Below are 8,642 nucleotides of genomic sequence, written 5' to 3' on the forward strand. Positions count from 1 at the left end.
CATCGTCTTTGCGAGCTATTCCTTGGCTGCGAGGCCCACTTTGATTTATGCAGGAAACTTATCTGCCTCGTCCCTCGTACCCAAAAGGGATCCATATTCGAGGTGGGTGGCGCCGAGATATGGCGCGTAGCTGGGACTAGATACTTGTCCGGTACGCCGAAAAAGGCATCCGAAGAGTGGTCCTTGGAGTGGTTTTATATTGAAGATGTCCCTCTCCCCGATCCAGTCCGAATGGGCCTTCCCAAATTTTCCAGCGCTTCATTGAGGAAACACCACAACTGGCGTCCTTGGAGCCTCGAGGAGGAAGAGAACACAGAAGTTCAACAGTTAATGGGTAGGATAAGGACACTTGCCCAGTCCGGATTATCAATAATCGAGGTAATGGCAACTTCCATAATGCGAGGTGTTCAGCCACTCCAATTCAGAGGGCTCCCCATGTGGCACTACAATGGGGAAGATGACACCTCATGCTGCGGACGGAAGGGTCCGGACACCCCTGCCGCCCTGGCCACAATATTGGCTGATCTGTATAAAGGGGAGAAAGTGGAATTTACTCATCTTAAGGGACAAGAGGGATTCTCCATGTACAACCCCCCTAGCTTGGTGAGTTTTAATCTCACCTCCTTACTCAATCCTTTCCCCGAGTCATGTTTAATTGACATTTACCCGTCCATTCTTAATAGGAATGGTGGAAGGCTACAACGCAGATTTATAGTCCCGCTCCACAGTCGGAGGACCATAATAGGGACCTCGATCCCGGATTTGAAGAGGATCCGGACATATTTGTAGAACTCAAAGAGGGAATCTTATACCAGGCGAGCTATGACGGCACAGAAGTGCCCATCATGGCCGATTATCCTAGCCTCCTTCCTGCCTCACATGTAAGTAACTAGGAGACATCTCCTCCGAAAGAGCTTCCTCGTTATGCCTCACCCACCCCACTGTCTCGTGCACCAAAGGGGAGGCGCTCGGCGCTTCATGCCGCATCGGAGGCGTCTCATAAGAGAACGGCGCCTACGCCGGGTGGGTCTTCGAAGAGGAAGGCAAATGACAACATGGCCGAGCCTTCATCAAAGAGGTATGGCTTTAAATGTGCCCCTGGCAGTCACATCGAACCATGACATTGTCCGCTATGTTTTATCAAGAAGAGTGTTCGCCGGACTATGTCTGGGGATCCTGCCGGTCGCGCCTCCACCAGTCAGGTTCCAGACCCTTCCTCTAGGGCGGGGGCTGACACAGGAGCGACGCCAGATTGTCCTCTGTCAGAGAATTCAGATAATGTATCCGTCTCGAACTCTAAAGTGGAGAGCGCAATGAATCATCAGCGCCGGAGGGCCGCTCTTCGTGACCCTGATTTTATTAAAGAGGTGTTCAATGCCTTCAGCTAGGCTGATGCGTACATTCGAGCTGCTCGGGACGGGCTTGCCAGAGCCATTGACCAACATTTGAAAGATATGCGGGTAAGTACGCATTGTACAGATCTGGTAATCATGTACCAGTAGCCCCTAAGACTTGAAACAGTTGAAACAACTGATTTAAGGATCATTATATAATTAGGTACTCACAGAGAAGAACAACATGATGTCTCATGAGCTGAAAAAGTGCCGGACTCAGCTAATTGTTATTACCGCCGAACTAGAGAAGTCCAAGGAGGCACCGCTTGGTAATATTCCCCTCCATCCAGAAAAAGTATAATCATGTACCAGTAATGTGAATACTGTTGAGTTTCCAATGACAGGATTAGTAGATCAATTGAAAGAGGAACTGGAAGTCGCGCAGGCAGGTAAACAAGAGGCCGAAAGGTGATTGGCTGCAGGCGAACGCGTGCTGACACGAGTCAGGGATGATAAGAACAAGTTGCAGGATTCCAACACCCTGCTGGGCGAAAATCTAAAGGAACACACGAGCCCAGCTTGCTGACGCCGTAAAGGAAAATAGGAGGCTATGAGGTGGGATATTCAGTATTCTTTTCAACTTACCTCCATGTAATTCAGCAAAAAAATGAGCTGACAGATTTATGTCTGAAGGTATGCTGACTGGTCGTCCCGAAGAGAAAATGTCCGGATCTCAAGGCGATGTGCTGCAAGAGCGGTCCCAAGTGCACAAGCGAGATCGGCAAGCAATGAGGAGTGTTGCCAAGGCTTTCTGGCCATTCGCCTCCCCTCCAGGAAGTATGGAGGAGCTTGTGAATCTATTCTAGGGAGCTCGGCGGCGCTTTCAATTATGGAAGATATTGGCCTGCCGAGAAGGTGCGCGAGAGGCCTGGGCCATGGTAAAAACACGGTACACCAAGCTTCATCTGAATCATATGGCCCGGGTTGGACCTCGGGGGTCAGATGGACAACAAATTCCAGTTAGTTTGGTATATGACCAAGTAAAGATAGCAGCCAAGTTTTCCCAATAGGATTGTAAGCTAGATGACCTATTAGACAGCATAGAGGAAGAAGATTTTGAGTTCAAGTGACTATGTACTTCAATTGACAAATTTTTCCCTAGCCGGATTTGCAAAACGATTGTCATGGCAGACCTTTTCGCTTCGACCTCCAGGCCCGAAGGTGCGGAATGTTTCTGAATACCGGAGCGGCAATATAGACCGAGGTATGCATGGAAACCAGGCGTAGGGTCATCGTTGCTTGAACAAGCAAGTTGTATCTGGCTAGCTATGTTATATTACTTGTTTATTGTAAGAAACATCTTCCAGGGAGAATAGTTCCGTTAAGGGTTCCTTTCCCTGGGTGAACATGAGTTAGCATGCATGCCCGAATTGTGATTGATGAATCACAGTATACGTAACATCTGGGGTTCACAGTGTAATTAGGGTAATGTATTTAGTCCATCGACCAAATATTCCCTTAAGAACGCTAGCTTTCGGCTTCACCCAGTCTGAGGTACAAGTCCGGATGACCTGGTTGTAACAATCACGGAGGTGCTCCCTTTATGCCCTAGCCGAACAAACGGGAACGTAGGGCCTAAGCACAGGAGCCAGGCAGCCCAGCTTAAACACTTAAGTCATAATGGTGCATATAATGGCGAACAAAAGGTACATATGAGGAAATGACGCATATGTGGTGAGCTTGATGCTCGGAAAATAATAATAAGCTTCTGTAAAGAAGCCCCCAGGTATTATGAGCGTATACATTTAAGGATGTGTACGTCATAGGTGTGTGGTTTAGCCGCACAAGAGCTATAGAGCTGGACAAAAAATTAAAGAGAGAGAAAATGGAAACAACAGGAGAAGAAGACGAACAAAGAGTACGGCTCTAGGCGTAGAATCTTAGGAGTTTGGCAACATTCCACGGGTTCGGCTCTAAGCGATTGTCCGATGCATCACGCATGCGGTACACTCCTCCAATGAGAACTTCATCTATGATGAAGGGACCCTCCCACTTGGGCTTGAGTTTGTCCTTTTTCTTTTCTGGCAGGCGTAGGACGAGCTCACCAACATTATAAGTCTTGGCCCGCACTTCTTTGCTTTGGTATCTGCGAGCCTGTTGTTGATAGAATGCAGAACATGCTTTTGCAACGTCGCACTCCTCCTCGAGGGCATCTAGACTGTCTTGTCGATCAAGCTCGGCCTCTCTCTCTTCATACATGCGCACTCGAGGTGAGTCATGAGTGATGTCGCAGGGCAAAATGGCCTCTGCGCCGTACACCATGAAGAATGGTGTGTATCCGGTAGTGCTATTGGGCGTGGTCCGCAACCCCCAAAGTACGGAGTCAAGCTCCTCAACCTACTGCTTGTCTGATTCTTTCAAAGACCTCACTAGTCTAGGCTTAACGCCGCTCATGATAAGACCATTAGCTCGTTTGAGTTGATTGTTTGTTTGTGGGTGATAGACGGGGGCGTAATCGAGCTTAATGCCCAGGTTAGCTGTAACACCCACGATGCGGCTATATCTCCCACGTGTTGAGGCACGACTTAGAGGCATAGACGCATGGTAGGTTTGTCGCAAGAGGGGTAATTTCACACAATCCAATGTACTGAATAAGAAAGGGATAAAGAGTTGGCTTACAGTCTCCACTTCACACAAATACAAGTTAAACATACATCATCCAGAATACAAGGTCCGACTACGGAACCAAAATAAAAGATGACAACCCCAAATGCTAGATCCCCGATCGTCCCAACTGGGCTCCACTACTGATCAACCGGGAAATGAAAACAACACAACGAACAAGATCTTCATTGAGATGCCGCTTGAGCTGGGTTGCGTCACCTGCACTAGTATCATCGACACCTGCAACTGTTTGGAAGTATCTGTGAGCCATGAGGACTCAGCAATCTCACACCCGCGAGATCAAGACTATTTAAGATTATGGGTAGGAAAGGGTAATGAGGTGGATCTGTAGCAAGCACTAGCATATATGGTGGCTAACATACGCAAATAAGAGCGAGAAGAGAAGCAATGCAACGGTCGTGAACTAGAAGTGATCCTGAAACTACGTATGTTCAAGCATAACACAAGAACCGTGTTCACTTCCCGGACCCCACCGAGAAGAGACCATCACGGCTACACACGTGGTTGATGCATTTTAATTAAGTTAGGTGTCAAGTTCTCTACAACCGGACATTAACAAATTCCCATCTGCCCATAACCGCGGGCACGTCTTTCGAAAGTTGAAACCCTGCAGGAGTGTCCCAACTTAGCCCATCACAAGCTCTCACGGTCAATGAAGGATATTCCTTCTCCCAGGAAGACCTGATCAGACTCAGAATCCCGGTTACAAGACATTTTGACAATGGTAAAACAAGACCAGCAAAGCCGCCGATGTGCCGACAATCCCGATAGGAGATGCACATATCTCGTTCTCAGGGCAACACCGGATAGGTCAAGCTACGAGTAAAACCAGCCCTCGAGTCGCCCCGAGGTGGCCCCGCAGGCTGCCCGGTTCGGACCAACACTTAGACAAGCACTGGCCCGGGGGGTTAAAATAAAGATGACCCTTGGGAGCGTGACTCCCAAGGGAAAATTAGGTGATGGTGAGGCAAATGGTAAAACCAAGGTTGGGCCTTGCTGGAGGAGTTTTATTGAAAGAGAACTGTCAAGGGGTCCCCATAACACCCAACCGTGTAAGGAACGCAAAATCAAGGAACATAACACCGGTATGACGGAAACTAGGGCGGGAAGAGTGGAACAAAACACCAGGCATAAGGCCGAGCCTTCCACCCTTTACCAAGTATATAGATGCATTAATTAAGTAAGAGATATTATGATATCCCAACATATCCATGTTCCAACATGGAACAAACATCAGCTTCACCTGCAACTAGCAACGCTATAACCTGAGCAAAGCGGTAACATAGCCAAACAACGGTTTGCTAGGAAAGGTGGGTTAGAGACTTGACATGGCAATATGGGAGGGATGATATAGCAAGTGGTAGGTAACGCGGCATAGCAAAAGAGCGAACAACTAGCAAGTAAAGATAGAAGTGATTTCGAGGTTATGGTCATCTTGCCTGAGATCCTGCAAGGAAGAAGAACGAGTCCATGAAGAAGACAAATGGACGTAGTCGAATGAATCCTCACAACTCCAGAATGGAACCGAAGCTAATGAGAGAAGCAACCCAGAAAGAAGCAAGCAACATAGTAAACAACCATCACATCAAGATGGCATGATGCACAACCAAGTATGATGCATGTCCGGTTTAATGAAGCATGGCATGGCAAAGTGCACAAGCAATGATACAAATTAAGTGAAGCTCAATATGCAACTCCGTTGCATATTGACGGAACACCACGTGACTTATTTAGTTCACTCTCGTTTATGTACCCAACAATATTAAATGTTGTTAAACATGGAAAGAGGTGAAGCATAATAAAACTATCTAACTAGGCAAGTTTAAATGAGGCCGAATACAACGAAAAACCATTCCGTAAAATCCTCATGAGCATATAATAGATTTGGTACTGTTCTGCCCTAAAGCATATTTTATAGTTGTTAAACATGCCAGAAAAGTGCACCATGTTAAACTAGGCATTTTTCTACCCCATTTACATATATAATATATTTAAAACCGAGCTACGGTTTAATAGTTATGAAATAAATCATTTTAACAAGCCATTTATGTAAATAAAAGCAAACAACAATTTTAAGCATTTTTATCATGGATGAAAGTTGGAAATTATGAAACTAAATGTAATTCTAAGCATTTTACATATATAACATGTTTCATATAGATGCATTGACATTTAGTTATTAACAATACAAAACAGTGGCAATCCTGTAATTACGCATGCATTGGAGAAAAAAATAACTAAATGCACAGGCAGGAAAAAAACATGCACAGGCCTGAAACATGACGGTGCAGCGGCCCAGCAGCGAATGTGGCCCAAGTGTCCGTGACGTGTGCACGATTTAAAACAGGAGCGCGGCAGAAAGAAGAAAAAGAAATGGGGTGAACCTGGGATTCGATCCCAGGACCTACTGGTGTGTGCGTTGGGCACTAACCACTGCGCTGGTGGTCTGTCCATGGCTAAAACGGGAGATCAGAAGTTATGAATAAACCAAATGCAAGAGCCTTATTCTCCATGGATCACAGAAGAACTAGGTGACAACGCTGGCGAGAAAGATGGCGATCATCGCGATCACAGGCCAACGGCGGGGGTGCAGAAATAGGTGGGGGTGCTGGCCCACAAGCGGGGTGGCTGCGGGTGTGGTGTGTGCGCAGGCGTTCGAGAACGAGCTACAGCTCGTCCCGGACATGGAGCAGAAGGAGACCGGAGCCGTGTGGGTGGTGCTTTGCGGCTACTGCACGAAAACGGAGAGGGTCGAATGCGTGCGGGAGGGTGCAGATGCATGCGTGCGCTGTGGCGATGCTCGAGCACGAGCTCGGGCTCGACTCGGGCGTGCGACTGATGTGGTGTGGTCGCGGTGCGGCTATGCGAGGTGAGAGGTGAGGCTACAGGGACGTGGGGCGCGAGGCATGTGAGCGAAGCAGAGAAAAACAGGGAAGGCGGCGGCGCTGTGCACATAGGGCAGCAGAGGAGGTCGGGCCCGATGCACCAAGGAACACAACGGCAAGCTGAAGGAGGGAATCAGTTCTACAGAACGTCTCGTCCCTATTGGATGCACACGGGCAACGAGGAGAGGTCGGAACACTCGCCGGAGACGAGGTCCGACGAAGGAGCACTCGGGCTCGACAGAGATGGACGAAACAGGGTATAATCGGAGGAGAAGAACTGGTGGGGAGGTGCGACCACTCACATTGAGGGGCTTGAAGGAGTCATTCTAGCTTGGGGACGCAAGGAGCAACGGACTCGGCCTCCTGCTTGGTGTCCGTGTTGCAGGGCAAGAAGAGGATGCCAGCGCGGCGTCCTGATGTCCCGCAGCGCCGTCGAGGAAGCAGGTGGTTGGTGGTAGCTCCTACAGCGGAGACGAGCTCTCGCACGTCTCGGTCATGCCGATCGGGTGGCCAGGCAGCGGGCGCGTGCGAGCTCCTTACCTGTGGCGGTGGCGCGGAGGAGAAAGAGGGAGGAGGAGGAACCCTAGGGCACGGATGGGGTTAAATAGGGGGCGCGGGCACGGCTGGCTCGGCCACGGTGGCCATGGCGTGCGTGTAAAGGAGAGGGGAGAGGTAGGAGAAAGGTGGGTGAGTGCTACAGAAAAGCCACTGACGCGTGGGTCCAGATACGCCACGTGGGATGAGTGAGAGAGAGGGGTACGTGGGTTTCAGGTGGAAAAATGATCTAGAGGTCTAGGTGGGCTCCTGAGGGTATGATGATGATGGGCCACTGCTGGGCTGCTCTCTGCTGTGCTGAGTTGTTGCTGCTCTTCCTTTTCTATTTCTTCAAACAGAAATAAAAGAGCAAAAGCACAGAGGAATTGGAGAGCGTTGTGAGAGATATAAGAATATCCCTGGAGTCCAGAATTTGTGTAGAATTTGAATAAATTGCTTTGGGAATTTTTAAGGACAGAAAAATAATTCAAGTTTGAATTTAATTCAAACTTGAGCCATTTTTGAACCCTACCAAAACAACTCCAAAATGGATGATATTTAATAGAGAGGTATTAGGCAAGGAATAAGATCATCAGGAAAAAAATGAACATTAATGGAGGAGGGAATAATGTCACTTGCAAAAACATGAGGAAGAACGAAAGGAGAGTTGATGATACATGGGACATATGCATAGGGAAAGCAATAGTGTAACATGCATGAATATGACAATGCACGTGAAGTCATGATGAAATGCAACAAGCAAAATAAATCACACAACGAAACTCTGCAAACATGGAAGGCAATTGGAGTGTCGGACTTGGGGCGTCACATTAGCACACCAGGTTTTCACTTCATTGGCTGTGAAATTGGACCCATTATCTGTGATGTTGCCGTGTGGGACACCATAATGGTGCACAACACCGAATATAAAGTCTATCACTGGTCCGACTTCGGCCGTTTAACTGGTTTGGCCTCTATCCACTTGGTGAATTTATCTACCATGACCAGTGGATATTTTTTCTTATGGCTTCCTCATTTAAGGGGGTCCGACCATATCAAGCCCCCAGACCACGAAAGGTCATGTAATGGGGGTTGTTTGTAGTGTGTTAGGCGGCATATGGTTTTGGTTGGCGAAAAGCTGGCATCTGACACAATGTTGGACATGGTCCTGTGCGTCTGCTTAGGCCGTCAGTCAAAAGAAACC

General features: G+C 48.1%; 1 protein-coding gene across 1 annotated transcript; it reads left to right on the top strand.

The window, feature by feature from the left end:
* The first annotated feature begins 381 nt into the window (after positions 1-381).
* Positions 382-1,121, top strand: LOC147959737 (uncharacterized). The gene is made up of 3 exons (XM_087532879.1): positions 382-603; positions 684-881; positions 960-1,121. Exons 1-3 carry the CDS (start codon positions 382-384, stop codon positions 1,119-1,121), a joined length of 582 nt encoding a protein of 193 aa, XP_087389005.1.
* Positions 1,122-8,642: the final 7,521 nt, after the last annotated feature.

This window comes from Triticum urartu, chromosome 7A (assembly GCF_056163025.1).
Source record: "Triticum urartu cultivar PI428250 chromosome 7A, HENAU_Tu73, whole genome shotgun sequence".
NCBI classification, from domain to species: Eukaryota; Viridiplantae; Streptophyta; class Magnoliopsida; order Poales; family Poaceae; genus Triticum; species Triticum urartu.

Excerpts from the sequence above, each read along its gene's own strand:
- LOC147959737 (XM_087532879.1), top strand. The coding sequence starts at position 382 with ATGGCAACTTCCATAATGCGAGGTGTTCAGCCACTCCAATTCAGAGGG. Across the intron at positions 604-683 it reads TGTACAACCCCCCTAGCTTG|GAATGGTGGAAGGCTACAAC; the intron begins GTGAGTTTTAAT and ends CATTCTTAATAG. Across the intron at positions 882-959 it reads GCCTCCTTCCTGCCTCACAT|GGGAGGCGCTCGGCGCTTCA; the intron begins GTAAGTAACTAG and ends CGTGCACCAAAG.